This window comes from Cervus canadensis, chromosome 1, assembly GCF_019320065.1.
Source record: "Cervus canadensis isolate Bull #8, Minnesota chromosome 1, ASM1932006v1, whole genome shotgun sequence".
In the NCBI taxonomy this organism is placed as follows: domain Eukaryota; kingdom Metazoa; phylum Chordata; class Mammalia; order Artiodactyla; family Cervidae; genus Cervus; species Cervus canadensis.
In genome coordinates this window covers 115,725,516-115,745,693 of record NC_057386.1, presented here as the reverse complement: position 1 = coordinate 115,745,693, position 20,178 = coordinate 115,725,516, and the positions used below count along the sequence as shown (strand labels likewise).

Genomic DNA, 20,178 nt, shown 5'->3' with positions numbered 1-20,178 from the left:
ATGGCATCACTGACTCAATGGACATGGGTTTGGGTAGACTCCTGTAGTTGGTGATGGACAGGGAGGCCTGGTGTGCTGGGTTCTCCAAGAGTCAGACACGACTGAGTGACTGAACTGACTGAACCCTTAGGTAACTTAGGTGTCCTGGTTATCGGTAGCTAATTTTTCTAAGTGTTTGCAGAATTGGCTTATTGACAAGAGTCTCACCTTCAGGATGTCCATCCTTTATGTTGCTTCCTCCTTGTGCTAATGTCCTGGAAGCAGCAAATGGTGCCTCTTTTTAAAGGGGCTTTGGGGACAGGGCGCTGACCGTGGAGGGAGGATAAGTTGATGAGTTGAGGGGCTCTGGCTCGGTTGACCTGTGGCCTCATTGGGGATCAGGTTCTGAATTTACCTATTTGACGCCTATTTGACGGCAGTTTGTGCTTCTCAAACCAGGCCAGCCTTGGCCTATTTTTCTCTCCTTTTTGAAGATAAAAATCTGCTCTGAGCATATGGCTGGGCATTTCCCTTCACTTATTGTAATTTACATGCTTTGGTCCAAGACCGTGTCTTACAGCACCATTGATTGCAGTAACCTCCTATCTAGTCTTTGTCTTGAGCCTCCTAAACCATCATTTAAACCCTTTATTTTTAGTTTCTCCGGAAAAGAAAGAAGCTGTATTCATTCTGATGCATGTTTTACTAGAAAAGGAAACTTACAGTCACTCAGGGTCCACTAACCCCATTAACTCGATGTAAAAAAAAAAAAAAAAGGATTCTATTTTCCTGCAGTTCTTTATTTTTGTTTGGTTTCTTATTTGTTTCACATGAACCCAGACTTAACAAGCTGTATTTTTCCTTTACCATGTTTGTTTTACACAAATCTCTTTTTCTTTTGGTCATCTCATGTTTTGACTTCTGGCAAGTAGGGCTTCTTATAATCAGCATCTTCATTTCAATACACATGTATATTTATCCTCCCTGTGCTTATGGTTTTCACAGATGTGTTGTTCTGCAGGCGTTTCTCATCCCTGAGGGTGTGGTTCTGCTTGCTTGCAGGCTGTGATAATGCCATCATCATCTGGAACGTGGGGACCGGGGAAGCCCTGATAAACTTGGATGACATGCATTCAGACATGATTTACAATGTCAGCTGGAACCGGAACGGTAGTCTGATCTGCACAGCCTCCAAAGACAAGAAAGTGAGAGTAATCGATCCGAGGAAACAGGAGATTGTTGCTGTAAGTATTCTTAGGACAACAGCCCCAGTCTTTGTCGTGCTCCAGTGGGTGAGAGCTTTCTGCTTTTTAACGCAGACCAGAGAGGCTGGGCTGCCGGTCTGTGGACCCTTGCTGTGTACAGAGACCCAACTGTGCATCAGAAAAGGCTTGTCCGGGCTTCTGTCTCCCAGTTGCCTTTCTCTTCAGATCTGGGCATGTGCAGCTTTTACCCAGCCTTCCTGGTAAGGCTTCCCTGGAGGCTCAGACGGTAAAGCGTCTGCCTACAACGTGGGACACCCGGGTTCAATTCCTGGGTCAGGAAGATCTCCTGGAGAAGGAAATGGCAACTCACTCCAGTACTCTTGCCTGGAAAGTTCCATGGACGGAGGAGCCTGATAGGCTACAGTCCATGGGGTCGCAAAGAGTCGGACACGACTGAGCGACTTCAGTTTCTTTCTTTTCCTTTCTCCCTCTCAGTTGGCAACCATTTCTCACAGAGAGACAAATTTTTTTATCAGTGTGCTTAAGAATTTGCAAGTCTAGGGCTTCCCTGGTGGCTCAGTGGTGAAGAATCCACCTGCCAGTGCAGGAGACATGGGCTCAGTCCCTAATCTGGGAAGAGCCCACATGCTGTGGATCAGCTAAGCCCGCTCACGACCGCCGTGGAGCCCGAGCTCTAGAGCCTGAGACTGCAACCGTTGAATCCCAAACACCCAAGAGCCTGTGCTTAACAACCAGAGAACCCACTGCAGTGAGGAGCCTGCTCACCGCAACGAGAGAGTGGCCTCCACTCACCACAACCAGAGAAAGCCCACATGCAACAACAAAGCCTAGCATGACCAAAAATAAGTAATAAGTAAATAAAATTTAAAAATTAAGTTGAAGATACAATATCACCCTTAAAAAAAAAGGCTTGGCGAGTCTAGATCAGCTAACCCACAGAGTTTAATTGCACACTGGCCTGGGACTGCAGATAGCTCAGTGGATTCCCTCCCCTGCTCCTCAGTTGGTTGTTAAAGGGCCTGATGATGCCGAGCATTCTTTGCACAGCATTAACATCCTTGGTCCTGCCCTCTGAGCTAGGCCTCCACAAAATCACACATTATGACAGAGATGGACAGTCAGGCCTTCAGTCACTTCTCCCCAACTCTGTGCCCCGTCATAGCCGTTCTCTGAGAAGGTAGCTCTTGGCTGGCATTGCTTTTTATGAAGCAGGCCACAGGCGCGGCTGGTGTTTATCAAGGCCCTGTGCGTGTGGTTTCTCCACTAGAACATTCCATAGGGCAGAGCTGGTGGGCTCCCATTGAACAGATGAGGCCAAGGAAGGGGTTAACCAGACTCGACTTCCTGTCCCATGAAATTGCTGGATGCCATAGCATATATCCACCTTTAGGTTATTATCATGCTTTTGAGAAACAAATGTTTGGCAGAGCCCTTTCACGTGTTTTTGCGGAGGCTGGACTGGAGTTGGTGGCAGGGGCTGGTGGCAGGGCTGAGGCCTTTCAGTCCAGGCCTGGCATGCTTGCTTGCCAGCTGAGAGGCCTCAGCCAGATCCCTCGGTGTGTCTGTTTCCTCCTCCTTCAGGGAGGGGAGGTGGTCAGTACTGAAATGTGTGTGCGCACACACAGTTACACCTTTGATGTGAGTGGCCTGTGGGGTGTAGCTGGGTTCGCTGAGCCCCCGCCGTCCCTCACTTTTCCTTCCTGCGTCTGGTCTGACTGTGTGTAAAATGCCTCTTTGCTTTCTCACCCAGGAGAAGGAGAAAGCACATGAAGGGGCCCGACCCATGAGAGCCATCTTCCTGGCCGACGGCAATGTCTTCACCACTGGCTTCAGTCGCATGAGCGAGCGGCAGCTGGCTCTCTGGAACCCGGTACGTGCCTTCACGGCCCTGCCAGCCCTTCGCAGCCTCAAGCTTTCCCTTTTCTGAGCACGCCTTGAGGTGGGTTAGTAGAGGATAGGGTTCTCAGTGTCATATGCTGAGTTCCTGCTCATCTTAAATTGGATGTGAAGTTCTCATCCTCACTGGAGACTTACTGCTGAGTGTGTTTTAAAAATACATTCTTGATACTCCCAAGGAGTCCATGTTGATTGTTGTTTTTCAAAAGAATGCATGAAGAATCCAGTGTTTTAGACTTGGGAAATAAGTTCTAAACTTAGTTAAAATGTTTCCTAAAGAACGTGATCAAATGTCTGAATCACAGTAGTCATGCTTGGGAAAATGTTCATGACAGCACAAGCGGGAAAAAAGTACTGAACTGCATATATGGTATGATCCCACTCTGTGTGTGCCTATGTGCTGGAGGGAAGTAGGCCAAAGCAGTCGTTGCCCCACACTGGACTGTGGGATTATGGCGTATGGGGTGATTTTTGTATTTTTCCTGTACCTTTTAACTTTCTAAAGAACATGAGTTTTTTTTTTTTTTAATAAGAAAAAAGATGGACTCTCTCATCTCTTATGGGATCACACTGATGGGTGCATTAATTATGCAGTCAAGTCAACACACTTTTCAGTGAGCTGGATCTCATGTAGTATTCTTACTGGTAATTACATGTATGAATATTACATGTATGTTGTTTAAACTTTCGTTATTTTAGGGAAATGGCTAACTTAGAGATGAAAGAATGTACTGTCTTATGAAAATTCATCTTTTAAAATGTGTGTGTGTGTATGTGTGTTTGTGTGTGTATACATATATGTGTGTGTATATATCTATACTTTTTCTTCCAGAAAAATATGGAGGAACCAATTGCTCTTCATGAAATGGACACTAGCAATGGGGTTTTGCTACCTTTCTACGACCCCGACACCAGTATCATTTACTTGTGTGGAAAGGTAAGCAATAATTTTCCTGTTTGATCTTAAATTTAATTCTGTGAGAAGAAAAGTTTATCCTTCAGAGCTTTAGTAGATGGGCAGTCGTATAGGGAATAACGCTTTGTGGATATGAGCTTTTGAGGGCCTCAGAGACTCTCCAGAGGGTTCTCACTCCTGGAGTTCTGTGTTAAGGGCCAGGCCGTGGATTATGTGGCCCAACTCAAGTGTCAGAATGTGACAGTCATTACAGGAAGACCCCACACAAAACCCCTTTCTGCTGCCTGATGATCTCTGCCTAACTAAAGTGTTGGTAGCTTTATCTTCATTACTGTTACATCATTTTAGAAGGTGGTGACCTCAGCATCCCTTCTTTTTTTGTAGGTTCAATAATCATGTAGAATTTTTGTAGTTGAAATAATTGAATTAATAAAAATAAATCTGTTGATGTGTTCCCTTCCCTAAACCTGTCAGATAGTCCCTCACTGGGTGAAGCTGGGGGTCTTATTATTACTTCTGTTCACAACTGATGGAGTGAGCTGCAGACCTGCTTGACATTTTTATAGGTCAGTTACTTAGAAACTGAGATCTTGTCTGTTTCCTTGAAAGTCGTACTTGCGATGTTAACAGCAGCCATAGATCACATCGTCAGCCAGATGTTACTAGCACTGGGTGGAAAGTTGTTGTGAGTATGTAGAAAGCAGTGTGTGATTAGCTTGTCTTCATTGCTTTAGACAGTTACATCCCTGAAAGAGATGGAGATCGTGGGAAAGGAGAGGAGGGTGGAGTACCGCCCAGCTCTTTATCACTTCTTCCACAGACCTCTTCTCTCCCCTCTGCCTGGCAGGACTGCCTTCATTCTCAGTTTCTTGTAACTGCATGATAGTTATTTACACTCAGGCTAGTATATTCAGGTCTTCAGAAAACTCTGACCTTCTACGCAGTGATCACAGAACCTAATACATTGCAGTGAGATTGCATTCCAATCTGAAGTTAATTGCTGGAACTAATGTTTCTTCATTAGAAATCTTATTTCTTATTCTGTTGTCTGGTGTTGTGCCCTCAGACCTGTGCCATGAAGGAATGTTAAAATCATCCCTTTGGGCTATGAGCCTTTCCTCCCCGACTCTGCCTCGGTGTCAGACTCAGCGCAGGACAGTCAGAGCCCTCAAGCAGAGGCCCTTTAGAGGGCATGCTAGCCTTGCACAAGCGAGGGGCTGCTCTGCCCGGAAGTGAAACCATCAGAGGCTAAGCCTCGTAAGAGGAGGAAAAGGTCGCACTGCAGCGAAGTCCCAGTCAGCGCTGACTTCAGGGAGGAGTGGGACACCCACCTAAACCAGGTGTTTTGGCTCACATCTCCCGTTTCTCGCAGGGCGACAGCAGTATCCGCTACTTCGAGATCACAGACGAATCCCCTTATGTCCACTACCTCAACACGTTCAGCAGCAAGGAGCCTCAGAGGGGAATGGGCTACATGCCTAAGAGGGGACTCGATGTCAACAAATGTGAGATTGCCAGGTAAAGAATTGGTATCAGAAAGTGTTTAGAAGGCTTACGCCGTCTATATTCTGTGAGAGCACATGATTCTGCTGTGCCCAGTCTTTCTACCTGTGTGTGTGCAGTAGAATCGTAGAACTAGTGTCTCATTTCCTTCTTAGAAACATGGGGCTTGAGAGCAAGAATGAACCATTCAAAATCATTTAATCCAACTGTGCCCTCCCCGTCCCCCAGATTATAAATTTGAAATACAGCTAAGTCGCTTCACTGAGGTGACTCACACCCTGATTTAGTGAAATCTTCGTCTCTTGTCTTCAGGCTGCAGCTGTGGCCAGTGTCCCCTGGGAGGCAACCAGGGAGCCGGTCCCCAGGATGGAACTGAGGGATGGTTTTCCTGCCCTATGAGGGGACCTGCCAGGTTCCTAACTGGCTCGTGGACCCCGTGGATCTGAAACTAGGGAAGCAGAGATCCACAGCGGGTGTTAGGTTAGTTGGCTTAGGAAGCCCATCTGTGCTGTGTAATGTCTGCCTCTCTCTGCTACTCTGTGGAGTTTTTAAAAATGCATATTCCATGATGCTAGTGACTTTCCTAAGGGGCAGGCTCTTTTTCTCCGTACCAACTGACTGCTGGCCATTTTAAACAACAAAATAACTAGCACGACATTGTCAAGCACATGATCATACCACACATCTTTATAACACTGCTTACGTGGACATTTTTCTAAGTGAGCTAAGCTGGTCACACAGATAATTGACACATCTTTAAAAATAAAAGAAATTTTTATAGGCCCATTTTTATATAATCACTGCAGGTTTGTTTTTTTTTAAATACTCCAACTCTATAGCTAGAATATTGAAAGGAAGCTGTCACATCTAAATTGTGGTTTAAAGTAATCAAAATGTGGTTTAAGGACTTCCCCACTGGGCCAGTGGTTAAAACTCTGTGCTTCCACTGCAGGAGCCATGAGTTCGATCCCTGGCCAGGGAAGTAGGCAGGCTGTACAGGGCAGCCAAAAGCAAAACGTGGTTCAAAACAGACTGAATCTGAACTTTAAAATTACATTCAGGGTTTGGGAACAGGTTTACTCTACTGTCATCTAAAAGTTTGAAGAGACCATAGTCAGCCCTTGGAACTTGCGAGCTCTGAATCCGTGGATTGAAAACACTGAGGGGAAAAAGTTCCACAGAGTTCCAGAAAGCAAAACTTGAATCTGTGGGACGTGGGACACAATTTGCGTAGCATTTACACTGTGTTCACAAGTGTTTACCTAGCATTTACATCATCCTAGGCGTCATAAGTCATCTAGAATGATTTAGACTGTAAAGCGCTGCACCGTTTTTTGTAAGGGACTTGAGAGCATCCTCAGATTTCCGTGTTTTGGGGTGTCCTGGACCCATCCCCCATGGATACTGAGGAGTGACCGACCGCTTAAGCGGGTCAGTCAGGACGCCTCCTGTTGACTCTGTTTCTGGGTGTTGGTGACATGTGGGGCACTGTATTAACCACATGGCCCAGATCCCCTTTCCATGCGCGAGGTGGGTGCTAGCACACCCCCTTCATGAATGAGGAGCTCAAGGCCGGCTGAGGTGGACACAAGCCCTGGCGTGGGAGTGGAGCTGGCCATCCAGCTTAGACCCGTCTTCCCACCGCTGAGCGACTGCACAGGTTTGGGGCTTTCTGTTCCTACTCTTCTCACGCTCTGAATAATTCCAGAGTTTTCTTGAGTGTTAACCCCTGATGTGGTTTGCTCAGATGCCAACATTTAATTCCTAGGATTGTTCTCATTTCCTTTTTAAAAACCCTGTTTATACTTAGGAATGTTCAACCACCTCATGTTGGCGGGAGACCTGGCATCCAGGTCGTAGATACTCTCTGAGAGGTGGGTGTTCTTGCCTCCTGGCTGTCGACGCGGTAATTCTCTCACAGGCGGTCCTACTGGTGATGTTAATCATCTCCCCACGGCTCATCAGCCCCCCAGTAGTTGGAACTTGACTGTCACCATAATGCACAGGCCTCTGCTCCTGGTTCACGCCCCTGTCCGCCGTTGCCCGGCATAGCTCCTCTCACTTCCTCTTCCTCCTCTGTGAATGGGAATGCTGGGTTCTCCCTGCTCCCCAGGATCTGTCAGATGAGGCGACGGGCAAACGCAGCATGTACAAGAATGCTTGCTAAGCCTGTTACTTGGCCTGTTTCACTTAATACAACTTTGCCTTTATCTCTCCTTTGAAGATTCTTCAAACTTCATGAGAGAAAGTGTGAACCTATTATCATGACTGTCCCCAGGAAGGTAAGTGCCCAGCTGTCTAGGTGATCTGTGTTTAAAAAGAATTTTAAGCATTCCACACCTTTCTTCCTCACCTGTGAGTTTCTCTTCTGTGTCCCATGTAGTCTGACCTTTTCCAAGATGACCTGTACCCCGACACGGCAGGGCCTGAGGCAGCCCTGGAGGCAGAAGAGTGGTTTGAGGGGAAGAACGCCGATCCACTCCTCATCTCGCTGAAGCACGGATACATCCCTGGCAAAAACAGGGACCTCAAGGTGGTCAAGAAAAACATTCTGGACAGCAAGCCCACGGCAAACAAGAAGTGCGACCTGATCAGCATCCCCAAGAAGACAGCAGATGCGGCCAGCGGGGTAAGGACTGCCGGGCCTAGGGGAGTGGGCTGGCCTGGCCTGCTCCTCCAGAGGCGCCTGCCAGCCCTGGGCGTCTGCAAGCACTGTCCCCACCGGCCAGGCGGGCTCCAGCCATGATAACAGGCACTGTCTGTAGGAACTACCTTGGCCACATGGCATTTATGGGTTTGATTCCTTTAGTTCTGTTTTTTATGATGACTGGGATAGAAGTCAGCCTGTTACTGATGCTGGGGAGAGGAGGTCCTGGAAGGAAAGAGTGGTGAGAGAGTGTAGAAGTTGCCGGGTGTTCGAGTGATGGAAGGATCTGGAGTGAGTGGGACTCAGAGGCTGAGATGACCCTGGGTGTATTAACGAGAGTCATGTCAGGAGCAGAGGCTGGCAGTGAAGACCCATGTGGCCCTGGGGAGGGCAGGGGCCAGCCAGGGAGGGGAGAGGGTGGAGCGCTGGCAATCTGCGGAAGGGAGTTCTGGGGGCCAGGAGGGCCGAGCGTTGTCAATGACGAGAGGAGCAGCAAGCAGAGGACAGGTGCCCTCAGGCTGTGGCCAGGGAGGCTCCTTGAGGCCCCATGACTTTGGAGACAGCAGGGTTTCCTCCCGAAGAATCAGCTCTACGAGGGAGAAGCTCAGCCTCTTAGAGGAGCCACAGGGCAGGGGGTGTAGTTCCCAGGAAGGACCTTCTCCAGGAGCTGATGAGTGCTCGGCAGCCTCTAGAATATCACCCTCACCCTGGCCACATAGAGGGTGTTCCTGCTTGAGGAGGGTGACGGGGGTGTTTGGAATGTGGGGCAGCCTTGCAGGGTTCAGTCTCCTTCTACAGCTTAACTGTATCCCAAGAGTCCATCCAGGTAGGTGCACAGGTGAGGGGCCGGGAGCCGTGATGCACAGTTGCTTTGCTGTGGGGTCAGGGGAACTGGCCAGTGCTCATTGCGTTCCTACGAGGCCCAGCCCGCGACCTGCTACTTCCAAGTAGAACAGCTCGTTTATGCCCCGTACGTGCTACCTATGCTGAACTTCGCTGCCTTTAGTCACCCTCTTCCCTCCCCTCTTTTTTGTTTCCCTAGCAAAATGAAGCCAAGTTGGATGAGATTTTAAAAGAGATCAAATCTATAAAAGACACAATCTGCAATCAAGATGAACGCATTTCCAAGTTAGAACAGCAGATGGCGAAGATAGCGGCTTGAAGGTCCACCCCACCCCAAGATGGGAGCAGGAAGGTGTGGTCCCGGGGAGGGCGAAGGGAGGCACTGCCTTTGGAGACATTCCGTTTCAGATCTGTGGACCAGCGATAGGCCACATTCCAGTAAGAACTCAATTCGTCTCCCAAATTTGCAGAAACAAAATGTGATTTAAAAGCTGAGCTTTTTACCAGAAAACTTTTTTTGATGTTCTAAGTGTTATGTGTCTTGTGAACTTCTAAAAGACAAAAGTGCTACTTTGAAAATCCCAGATATTCTGAATTTTAGAAACCCAACCAATTCTGATTCAGTGTCCTGCCCAAGTACCTTTTTTTTCCTTTCTATTTTTTTTTTTTTTTACAAACAGGGACCAATGCCACATTGCTTTTTGTATTTCTTTTTTTTTTAATGTTGCCAAAACCAAAAGTAGCTTTTTTTTTCTTTGTATTTTGCTACTTTGCAGTATTTGTGTGTGGGTTTTTTTTTTCCTTTAATTTGAAAGGGACAGCACTGTGTATGTTTATAAACTAAATGAAGATAAGATATTATTTTGTATAAACATTCATCTGAGAACAATCAGAGCCGTAGCCACACGGTGCTGACTTCTCTGCAGCACAAACCTGGTCATCTTAATGACTGTATAAAAGGAAGACTTGAAAAATCACGTGGATTCATATTCCCACCCTTCCCCTCCCATTGAGTCTTCTGATCAAAAAAAAAAAAAAAAAAAGGCTCATATTGAATCATTTTCTTTCTCTTTTCTAGAAATTGGGTGGTTGTACCAGAATGGAATTTTGCTTCTTGGTTATCCTGTGCTTCAGATGATTATAATCTAACCTAAACTCGCATGTGTTTCTGCGGTTTTGTTACACACATAGAGTCTATTGCCTTCATCCCTTTTGATGTCATATTTCAGGTTTTGGTCAATACTTGACAAGGGTGTCCAGGACGAGGAGCCACACACGCTGTGGAGTGTTCCTTCTTGTCAATTTCAGCAGCTGACCCAAGGTTAGGCGGGACACAGACGAGGGAACCCGGAGGGGAGCGTTTGCCCCGCGTGTCGCCCTGCCTGATTCTCTGCTTTCCCGCTTGTCCTGTGCTGGACAGCTTACCCCCCGCCCCCCGCCCCCCGCCAGCATCACTGGAGCTCCTGCCCTTCCTTTCTCCCTTCTTCTGTATGTAGCTCTCCCTCTCAGGGCTTCCCTCTTGCATTTCGGTCCTAACGGCATTCTGCTAAGCGGAGGCCAGAGGGTGCTGTTGAACACCAAGACTGAGAAGGGCCAAGAAGGAAGCAGACATCTGCTGTAGCTTTGGTGGTGTCACTTGTCCCTCTGCACCCTCCACACAGACTCACTCGCGCCCCCTGCAGCGGCTCCGAGGCTGGGTCCAAACCCAGAGGCTGCCTAGTCCCAGGCCAGACATTGAGCTCCCAGGCCTGCCCCGCTCCTGGGTTAGCAGGAACCCCTCTCCATTTCTATTTTCTCAGAGCGCATGCCTGAGGGAAAAAAGGTGTAAGGAGCCCTTTTGGAAGAGCTAAGTGATGGAATAGGAATCATGTCATGCCTTTGGGGCCACGGCGGGGACGCTTGCATGTACGCCTGCAGGTGTGGGGCTGGGACGGGACTGGCTGGAATCGTCTGTGAGCAGGGGGCCAGGCTGAGGCAGAGTGTGGCGTCGGTGGGTTGGGACACATGTCCAAGCTGTCCATGTGTCCATGTAGAAAAGGTACCATGTTCTTAGCCAACCCTGGGATTGCTGTCTCCACAGTTTCAGGGTATTTGAATGTTTGGTGTGGTTTTATGTGTACATGTGTGTACGTGTGTGCTTTAAATACTCAAGTGGATAATGAGATATAAAGAAAACAATAATTACAGTGGTTTATATTCAAGCCTGTATGTGTTTCTTGATCAACACAATCTGCTGAAGACCTTCATTATTAAGATTCAAAAACATTCTAAGGTTCTGATACCCAATTAATTAAGTGAGGAAAATTGGTGGTGGTGGTGAAACACCTTAGGGAATATGGTTTGGAGAGACAAGGAGGCAGGGGCCGGTTATTCTGACCTGAGTGTGTAGCTTATGGCTTATTTAATGAACGGATTCCCCGCCAGGCTCAGAGTTGATGTCTGACGCTCTGTGGGCTATTTTTCTTGTTTTGTCTTCTTTCTTTTTTTTAAATCCGAGCTATCCGAGAGAAGACCCAGTGAATTACTCCTAGATCGGCTCTTATAGAGCAGCCATCGTATTCTGTCGAAACACTTGCTTCCATTTTAAAAGATAAAAGAAAAAAAATTGATTACAAAACGGTGTCCGTGTTTATTTCACATGTCCGCTGTCTTTGAGGCAGTGAGTGCCTTGCTGCCTGACACAGTGTCTCTGACTCAGTGGAACCCCCCCCCCCCACCTTTCTCGGAGGGTAAGTACGGGGCATGTGTGGGTGGGCCCCTGGCTCTGGACATGGAGTGGGGCTCAGAACCCGCCTCCAGCCTCCCCGGGGTGGACCTGGGGCAGACTGCCTCGTCGGGCTGAGCCCCTTACTGTGAAGGAGGGGCGAGAGATCGGGTGAGAGAAACAGCTGTGTCCGGTCACCCAGGGAGCCCCTGCACGGCCACCAGTTTCTGTGATGAGCTGATTCCCTGGGCATCAGGGCTTAGGAAAGCACCTCTCTCTTCAGTAGAAGCACAATACCCTTGATTTAGCTGTGATTTTTATTCCAACAAAAGGTTTCCAAGGTCATTTGAATTTTGTGGCCCTCTCTCAGCTCCCCTTTCTGCCCTGAAAGTACTATCCTGTGACATTTCAGTGATCATAGCAAAGAATTTCCCACTGTTTGGTTTCTCTAAATGTCTGTGACTGTGATGACTCATTGGCGCAAAGCCTCTCCTCCTCAAATTCCCTCTCCCAAAGTTGCTGTAGTCTGTGGGGAGAACAGAAGCCAGGGCCGTGGTCTGCCCATCCGTCCGTGTCTGCACGGACGGAAATGGAAGTCGGCTGTGTCCGTCTGCAGCCCCTCAGCGCCACCGGTCAGGGTGCAGACTCGTGGTGCAGGGTGTTTACGACTGAGTGGTTTTCTCCCCTCGGCCGCCTTGCTTCACTGCCAGAAGACCCAGGGTGTTAGCCCCAGACAGTCAGCCAGGCCCCGTCGAGGGAGAACTTCTGTTTTTCGAAAGGCTACTTCCCTTGCCACCGTTCTCGGTGTTCTGTGTCCAGAGGAACTTATGTTGGCGCTTCAGAATCTTAACCCTAAGTGGCCCTTCTCTTTCCGCCAGCACATCTCCAGGTCCTAAAGCCATCATGGGGTCACAGACCTGAGTCATGGTCAAGGATACCCACCTTTCCTTCTGTTGGGGCTGAAAAGTTTTTCCTCCACTCCTGGAGAGAGTGTATATAAACTGGTACTATTGCCGAGGGTAGGTTGATAGGGTATATCAGAAGCTTTAGATATTTGCACCTCTGGAAATTCTATCCCAAGGATGCTAGTGGGAGGCATGTTTGGGAATTAGAGGAGTAGGAATTACTTGAGCAGGGTAGGTTCATTATTAACCACCCCAGAATAGGTTGTTTTTGACAAACCCTCTTAAGAATATGGCGGCTTCCCTGGTAGCTAGTAGAGAATCTGCCTGCAATGTAGGAGATCCCAGTTTGATTCCTGGAACAGAAGGTCCCTGGAGAAGGGAATGGCTACCCACTCCAATATTCTTGCCTAGAGAATCCAGTGGACAGAGGAGCCTGGTGGGCTACAGTCCATGGGGTCACAAAGAGTTGGACATGACTGAGTGACTAAGTACACAGCTTAGGGATACATGTATATGTAATGAATATTTATATGTAGGATAAAGACCACAATTGTTGCTATATAGGGTAGCAGTTGTGGGTAATTTTTCATTAACTGGATATTTTTTTCTGAATTTCTCAATTTACTATAAGTGTCTTATTTCCCAGAAAGAAGTTAATAATGTACAAGTGATAAATTAATACTTGGTTGAAGCAGGAGGCGTTGTCATTCAGTGGTGGGACATTAAAGTCGCAGTGGGGGCAGGGACCCTTAAGGCCTCCCAGCAACACCAGTGTCCATGTGTCATGATGTCAGTAGTTAAACAAAAGGAAACTTTTTTGAAAATGGGATAATTGCTTTATAATGTTATGTTGGTTTCTGCTGTTTAACAACGCAAACCAGTCAGAACTATAGATGTAAATATAGATATACTGGAGTGGGTAGCCATTTCCTTCTCCAGGGGATGTTCCCGACCCAGGGATTGAACCCGGGTCTCCTGCATTGAGAAAGCAAGCAGATTCTTTTCTGTCTGAGTCAACAGGGAAGCCCAGATAGAGGTCTATATATATTCCCTCCCTCTTGAGCCTCCCTCCCCCGCATTCCACCCCTCTAGGTCATGACAGAGCACCCGGCTGCTCTCCCAGGGCAGTACAGTAATTTCCCACCAGCTATCTGTTTTACACATGGTAAGTATGTATACTTCAGTGCTACTCTCAATTCGTCCCACCCTCTCCTTCCCCCCACTATGTCCGTGAGATCTTTCTCTATGTCTGGGTCTCAGGAAACTTCTCTTTTCAAATTCAGAAGGAAAAAATAAATCCCTTCTTATCTAGACTTGAGAGTGGGTAAAAGATTTTAAATCCTAAAGCAATAGAATGAATCCCAGAGGAAAAGATAGATTGGCTGCATAAAAAGCAAATTATATATTCAATACTTGGCATAAAAAATGAAGGCCACGGAAAGTGGGAAATATGTTTTCAACCAACATGATATGGGGTAACATATTTTAATGTGCTTAATCTCAGTCCCAGCTGCCACCTCTGTTTGAACAGGGATGGTTCCACCTCCCTGGTGGGGCATGTCCCATTTTATTAATAAGTCCAAGAGGGTTTTGATGTGCAGGTAGCAACAGTCTTTGTCCCATCCCCTGGAATTTAGTCCACCACCTACTGGTTTAACACAGACCTAGAAGTGGAAGGGGTTTGTTAGGAGACGCTAGTCATAGAACACCTGTTTGAAGTTTCTGAAAGCAAAGTGGAAAGAGAGAAATTACTCCGGGTATAAAGATCTTTGGGGGGTCAGGTGGCTGCCGGGTTTGGTAGTTGGGTTACAACGTTGAGGAAGGTGAGTTGAGAGAAGCTGGTGGGCTCTGTGAGATTCAGTGTAGTATCACATTACTGCGTGGAAATGAAAATGAGAAAGCTGATTTTCAGAGCCTGAGTTCTTGAATGGAGGGTGGCGAGTGCTGGGGGGAGGAACCCAGCTCTCCTGAGCAGAGAGCAGTGCCTGGAGCTGGGGTCAGACCAGATGTTAATCCACTGAAGCAGTCAGCTCAGAAGATTGAAAAGCAAGTGGACAGATTGTTACCAAAACCATTAGGTGCTGAGGGTTGTTTTTTTTTTTTTTTTTTAATGGAGGCTTCCTCATGGTGATCTGAAAGACTCAGTATTTTTGGAAAATATGACATGGTGGGTTTGGAGCAGCACTGGGGAGAAATGATTCAGACAAAGGCCTGCAGACAGTTTCGGGTATAGGAAAAGCTTTGGGTCGAAAGAGGCGAGGGGGGTCATCCATGTCTGAAAGGGGAAGAGCAAGAACTGGTCTGGTGTCGGGTGCTGTGCACGAGGCCTTTAAACACCAAGTACCATCCCACCTTCACGGCTGGCTATTCCGGGGGGGTATGGACAGGTCACAGTGTGAAGGAGTCACAGGGACCTGGGGGCAGGGGGAGCCGGAGGTGCTGCAGCAGCTGGGGAGCGGGGGAGCAGGGCAGCCTTCACCTCCTTTACAGCCCTGCTGTCTTCTCGTTACTCATTTCTAAACCACCCCTCCCCACCATGGTTCCATTCATCTTGGCATTCACTGAGGAAATACTTATTTTTATAGTGAGATTTTTTTTAAAGGCCTGTAGAAAAATTGGAGTAGAGCCAATGACCCAAGCAACCCAGCCAGGAAAGGTTGTTTGAACCAAAGCTCAGTGCCCCGTGGGTCAAGAAGTCAATCTTCAGGGTTTCAGCAACAAAATCCCAGCTCTGGGGCTCTAGTGGTGAGACCTGAGAGCTGGGAAGTTGCCCCATAGATAACAGGAAGTTGCTGCAGATTCATTTCTGTGCCAAGATGCTATTTGGATTGTAAAAGGTAAGACAAAGCAGTTCCTGGTCAACACATTGCCATCCTCAACTGCAGTTTCCCAAAGTGACGAGCCAGTTCTTACAGCCTGGCCAGCTTCTACCAGGGCAGTGGATTAAAATGTCCCCAAAGTCCGCAAGGTAGAGATCCATCCCCATGTGGGCCCTGAGCACCTGTTAGAAATCTCATGCCTCTTACAGAGTGACCAGCCATTTGAACAGCCTTGTAACTGGTTCCTCTACCCCTACTCCTACCCGCCTCTTCCCTTTTTTGTTTCCAGAGTGACATTTCCGAGAATAGAGTCTGTCAAGGTCTCTGGGGGAGACACAAATGGTTCCCCTCTTGTCTCCAGCTCTTCGGCCCCCCTGTATGAGAGCCCCCTTGACTCACCCCTGCCTCCCACCCACCCCACCTGGTTCCTGTCCCCTCTCTCACAGCCCATGAATCACTCATGTCAGCTCCAGCTTGAAAATAACGTCCGTATTCCAGCTACTTCTCACACCACCACTGTGAGCCTCGTAGTTCGTGCCCCCTTCCTCTCTGAAACGAATTGACCTGTATTGTGTTTTCCCAAGAAACAGAACTAATGAGATGTGTTCATATATGTATATAGTGAGAGATTAATCAACAATGGGCTCACATGATTACAGAGGCCAAATCCCCATATCTCCAGTCAGCTGGCTGGACACCCAGTGTTTCAGTTTTGAGTCCAAAGGCAGCAAAACAGTACTCAAAGTCAGGCAAGGAGTTCGGTCTTACTCAGCCTTTTCTATTCTAGTCTAATCGTCAACTGATTGGATAAGGCCCACCCACACTGTGGAGGGCAATCTGCTTTCCTCAGTCCACTGATTTAAATGTGCCTCTCACCCGGAAACACCTGCATAGACACACCCAGGATAACACCTGACCAAATATCTAGGTACCCTGTGACCCAGTTAAGCTGACATATAATAGTTAACCATCACGTCTTCCTCACCAAGCTTCCTGTTAGCCCCCACTTTAGTCTGTTCTTGGCACAGCAGTCAGAGTAACCTGGTATTTAGGCACGGTTGGGTAAACAAAAGCCCACAGGCTGAATCCTGCCTGTTGGAAGGTTCCGTATAGCCCGCAAGCTAAGAAGTGTTTTTGTTTTTTTGTTTTTTTTCATTTTTAAATGGCTGTAAGAAAACAGCAAACACACACACACAAAAACAGTGACAAGTAAAAATTATATCAAATTCAAGTTTTAGTGTCCCTAATTTTACTGGAACACAACCACACCCATTTGAGCAGCATCTGTGGTTGCTTTCACTCTACATCCTCAGAGATGAGTAGGTACTAGGAGACCCAGTGGCCACAAAGCCTGAAATTTGCATTCCGGCCGTTTTAGAAAAAGTAGACTGACTCCTGTTTGTAGGCTCCAAACCTTCCATGGCTTTTCATCCCACTCAGAATAAAAAGCTGGAAGAGCCCTGAGACTGGCCCTTGGCTTCCTGACCTCTCCTAATGTTCTGTTTGTCAGAGGCCTCCTACCTCAGAGTTTCCACCTCTGCTATTCTCTCAGGACCACCCGTCCTTCCCCCACCCCCAGTATCTGCAGAGCTCCTAACACCTGTGACCACCAGCTCTATCAACTCTTTAAGTTTCTCTCTCTCCCAAATGGAATGAGGACAGGACCAATACTTGATGCTGGTATCTAGAATCTGGCATATGCTGTTAATAAACATTTGTTGAACGAGTGAATTGAAAATACAGACATCAGAGATGAAGGTGCCTAGTGGAATATCTGGGCAACAGTACTTTGCTTCCAGAATATGACCTTCCCCTGACCACTGTCCACCCTAGGCTGGACCAGTGAACCCACCACCTTCAGTGGCAGCAAGCCCTTTATGAAGGAGTTGGATTTGGGGTGCGTGGAGCAAGCAGGCAGGGCAGGTGTGCTGTGATGGAGAAAGCATCCTGATTCCCTTCTGCTCCCTGAGTCCATGCCTGAGATCCAGCTTTCCGAAACACCCTAGGAAGCCTACTGCTGCCTAAGCCAGTTTGAGTTGAGTTAGTCTGCAACCAAGACTGCCTCCTCACAGCTCTGTCTCCCCCATCAGGGGCCCTTGAGTTCCAAGGTCCAGAGTTCATCTCCGTACCTTTAGGGCCAAGGAAGGCCCAGGGCTTGGGGTAGCTTGTTGGAGGCATTGATTTCTTCAACTGCTATGCTCCTTGGAAAAATCACTTGAGTCCGGAGCACCTTTTTAAGATTTGATTGTCGTCTGGCTTTCTGGTCTGGGACCAGCCCCTGTGCACCCTAAGCTGATCCAGTGAGCCCTAGAGAGTCCCTCTTCACTCTGAAGGACTGGCTTACTCTGTAGGCTTCCATTGAAAGCAGCCAGCTCCTGTGGTTGCTCAGAGATGGACCCAGAATCGGGCTGAAGGTCAACTCCCCGAAGTTCTGTTCTCATTGAGAAGGGGAATTGTTGCAGGAAGAGACCCCTTCCAGGGCCTAAGGGTCAGCTCTTGTCTAGCACTGAGTGGTGAATTGTCCTAGGAGACACAGGTGCTGATGAAGCAAGAGACTTTATTGGGAAGGGGTTCCAGTTCCCTGGGTGGGGGACCCAGGAGAACTCTGCTAGGTAGCTGACAGTCTCAGGTTTTATGGTGATGGGGTTAGTTTCCGGGTTGTCTCTGGCCAATCATTCTGACTCAGGGTCCTTCTTGGTGGCAGAAGGACCACCAAGATGTGGTCCTTCTTGGTGTGGACCAAGAGGCCAAGATGGATTCCAGCAAGGGTGCTGGGAGGTTCATAGGAAATATGGACTGGTGTCTCCTCTCTCCTCTTCACCTTTCCCGAATTCTCACTGGTGGTGGCTTGGTAGTTCTGAGTTTATTACCAGAACCTCCCTGTTGTAAGATAACTCATGCAAGTGGTTACTATCGGGCCTGGCCAGGGTAGGCAGTTTCAGTGTTTCCCCTAACAGAATGACATCCTTGCTCTGGTGGGCCCTAAGGTGGCCATTTTCCCCTTCAGCCATTCAAATCAGCAAATGGCATTCTGTGAACCCTCCCTTGTGTCCATGAGGGTGTTGGGGGAAGGGGAAGGAAAGGGCAAGCATTTGGGTGTAGTCCCTTCTGCCTCTCCAGGGCAGGACCTTTTATTACAATATCTCTGTTCTCTATTTTAGGAGACCTTTGTTTTCGCTTGAACCAAGGGTCCCATGGCAGGTAAATTTGAAAACTGCTGCGTCTCCAGCTGTGCCATGCTCACTCACTCAGCCGTGTCTGACTCTCTGCCACCCTGTGGACTGTAGCCCGCCAGGCCCCTCCGCCCATGGGCTTCTCCATGCACGAATACTGGAGTGGGTTGCCATTTCCTATTCCAGGGAATCTTCCCGACCCAGGGATTGAACCTGCATCTCTTAATGTCCCCTGCATTGGCAGGCAGGTTCCTTACCACTAGTGCCACCTGGGAAGCCAGATTCCTCTTTGTCTGAGAGAAAGCCAGAGGCTTTGCCATCTGGTCTACCTGGGCTCTGATCCCCTGGGCCCTTGCCTGATCCCCAGATTCCTCATTGGCGCAGTGGCCACTTAGGCAGGCAGGCATGACTCTATGAGACACCACCCCCATTTTCCTGCAGTTTCCTCCATTTTTAGGGAAATGGACCTAGGGTCACGCAGGAAATGGACATCTTGTGGGGCAGGGGCCCCAGCGAGTCCCCAGCAAATTGCAAAGATGATCAGATCTCAGCTACTCCTGGCCTTTCAGATACAGTCCCTGCTTCTCCACATATTTCCAGAATTCCACAAGTTTTGTCTGTCTGTTTTTATTTTCTCATTTTCCTCAATCCTTGACCAGCTTATGTCCGGTAAATTCCAGGTTGAGGCTAAATTCTGCTGACTTTGGCCACCTAATGCTTCCTCTCTTTGTCTCTATGGTATTGTTTCATAAGAACAGTGTTCCCCACCCCAGTCCCCACCCAGAAACAACTAAGGAACCAAATGCAACCACACGAGAGTCCTTCCCACAAGCAGAGATGTACAGGTGGCAGCGAGGCTGCTGGGACTGGGCGCCCACCGTGTGACGCTGACCCATCAGCCAGCAGCAGCATGACCACATTTAGCCCCCAGATGAGTATTTAGGAATGTCCGAGTGTAAGAAGGTTGCGGGCTGTTTGGATAGCAAATCCTTGGTTGTCCAGCTGGGAACCCAAGGAGCCACACCATTCACTTTAAGACGAGACTGCTCCAGGCTTTAGTTAATGTTCAGGGACACATTTTCCCCAGAAGACCCCTAAATGGCCCTTGGTTCCCAGTCTAGCTCACCCCTGAACTCTGACAAAGGAAATTAACACTCAGTGGCTTTGCTGATTGCAATTCCTGCCTCACACCCCGGCACAAACACGAGCCGGGGTGTAGACTGGGGCCTTTTTTCTGGCTTCCTGGACTCTGCCACTGACTCTGTGTGACCTTGAACAAGGCACAACTTCACTCTGAGCCTCCACATCCTAAGCTCCAAAGGCTGCTGTGAGCCTACAAGCAGATAGATGCACAGCAACTGGTGCTTAGCAGAAGCCAAGGTAATGTTAAACTTCTGTATTTTAAGGCTTTGCAGGAGAGGAAACTGAGGCTCCAGAGAAGGGACTTGCCTAGGTCACTCAGCTTGTAAAAGGTCAGTTGCCAGGCCCCTGGTCTTGGGAGTGGTCCCCTCTGGGTCTCTGCTCCTGGATGGTTTTTCAAAGCTCACAGGGGCGTAAGGGCCTGGGG

General features: G+C 48.2%; 1 protein-coding gene across 2 annotated transcripts in view; it reads left to right on the top strand.

Annotated features, from left to right (window-relative positions):
• Nucleotides 1-11,627, top strand: part of CORO1C (coronin 1C) — a 74,773-nt gene extending 63,146 nt beyond the window's left edge. For both annotated transcript variants that reach the window (XM_043438328.1, XM_043438334.1), the window contains exons 5-11: nt 1,042-1,223; nt 2,956-3,075; nt 3,934-4,038; nt 5,390-5,535; nt 7,745-7,802; nt 7,904-8,149; nt 9,210-11,627. In XM_043438328.1, coding sequence (XP_043294263.1) covers nt 1,042-1,223; nt 2,956-3,075; nt 3,934-4,038; nt 5,390-5,535; nt 7,745-7,802; nt 7,904-8,149; nt 9,210-9,329 — 977 coding nt within the window. In that variant the 3' untranslated portion in view covers nt 9,330-11,627. The remainder of the gene's footprint in view (nt 1-1,041; nt 1,224-2,955; nt 3,076-3,933; nt 4,039-5,389; nt 5,536-7,744; nt 7,803-7,903; nt 8,150-9,209) is intronic.
• Nucleotides 11,628-20,178: the final 8,551 nt, after the last annotated feature.